Source organism: Trachymyrmex septentrionalis, unplaced genomic scaffold (genome assembly GCF_001594115.1).
Source record: "Trachymyrmex septentrionalis isolate Tsep2-gDNA-1 unplaced genomic scaffold, Tsep1.0 scaffold81, whole genome shotgun sequence".
NCBI classification, from domain to species: domain Eukaryota; kingdom Metazoa; phylum Arthropoda; class Insecta; order Hymenoptera; family Formicidae; genus Trachymyrmex; species Trachymyrmex septentrionalis.
This window is the reverse complement of record NW_017305997.1, coordinates 431,485-432,940: the sequence shown is the minus strand read 5'-3', so window position 1 is coordinate 432,940 and position 1,456 is coordinate 431,485. Positions and strand designations below refer to the sequence as shown.

Genomic DNA, 1,456 nt, shown 5'->3' with positions numbered 1-1,456 from the left:
ATATATATATATATACTGTTGAAATAAACTTACTATGGCATGAAGGCGGCTGATACCACCGGTTGTCGACACAAACGGAAATGGTGTTTCCTTTCAACATGTAATTGCTTTTACAGGTATAATTGAGGAAACTGTTTTTAGGAACTGTATCACCAGGACGTTTATCGCAACGTTCGTCACAACCACCCAATTCGTAATGCCCACCTTCTGGTTGTCCAGGTAGAACACAGCTGTCGTCATTATTTCTGTTCCTATAATTTCGCAAATATGTAAAATATGTAAAATTATACACTTAAAGCTAAGATTTTCAAGAAAAAGAGAAGTTCAGAAGGCTATCGGAAAGATAATGATAAGAAAAAAGAAGAAATCAAGTATATTTATTACATCAGAGTCAAGTATTATTATCATACAAGTATTTCTTCACGTTGTAAGTAATGAATTTCGAAGAAGCAGCATTTAAAGAAGGTACATAATTAATATAAAAACATGCGTAGTTAAAAAGCATTTAGCTTACGCCATACAAGATTCTTCGTCGCTGGAATCACGACAATCATTTTTATTATCACACCTAACCCTTCGCGGTAGGCACTCGTTACTTCCGCAACGAAATTCGTCGTCTCTGATTAAAAATAATTAAAATTTTATTGTTAATTATTTAACTAATATGAATATAAATAAGTACCATCTCCGTCATAACGTTAATAAAGAATTATATATTTTTAATTGAGAGGCAGATGTACCTGCACTGTCGATTTTGTGGATATTCATTTCGATCGGATATGCGATCGCCTGGACCATGGGGACCCTCTCTATTGTAATCAGGATAAGGTCTTTGAATGGATCCACTATTATTTGAACTTGGATAATTTTCGTTGTTATTTGGACGTGGATGGTTTGCATTATTATTTGGACGTGAATAATTTTCATCGTTATTTGGACGTGGATAGTTGTCATCATTATTTGGACGTGGATAATTTTCATTGTTATTTGGACGTGAAGAGTTTTCATCATTATTTGGACGTGGATAATTGTTATCATTATTCGGACGTGGATAATTTTCATTGTTATTTGGACGTGGATGATTTACATTGTTATTGGGACGTGAATAGTTTTCATCGTTATTTGACTGTGGATAGTTTTCATTGTTACTTGGACGTGAATAATTTTCATCATTATTTGGGCGTGGATAATTGTTATCATTATTCGGACGTGGATAATTTTCATTGTTATTTGGACGTGGATGATTTACATTGTTATTGGGACGTGAATAGTTTTCATCGTTATTCGACTGTGGATAGTTTGCGTTGTTATTCGGACGTGAATAATTTTCATCGTTATTTGGACGTGGATAGTTTTCATTGTTACTTGGGCGTGAATAATTTTCATCGTTATTTGGACGTGGATAGTTTTCACCATTATTTGGGCGTGAATGATTTTTATTGTTATTTGGATGTGG

The 1,456-nt window shown here is 33.9% G+C and overlaps 1 protein-coding gene across 1 annotated transcript in view; it reads right to left on the bottom strand.

The window, feature by feature from the left end:
- LOC108754879 (myb-like protein A) overlaps positions 1 to 1,456 on the bottom strand; it is a 6,162-nt gene that overhangs the window by 3,157 nt on the left and 1,549 nt on the right. Inside the window, exons 3-5 of the mRNA XM_018497526.1 lie at positions 741 to 1,413; positions 515 to 619; positions 34 to 251 (exon numbers count right to left, since the gene is read on the bottom strand). Coding sequence (XP_018353028.1) covers positions 34 to 251; positions 515 to 619; positions 741 to 1,413 — 996 coding nt within the window. The remainder of the gene's footprint in view (positions 1 to 33; positions 252 to 514; positions 620 to 740; positions 1,414 to 1,456) is intronic.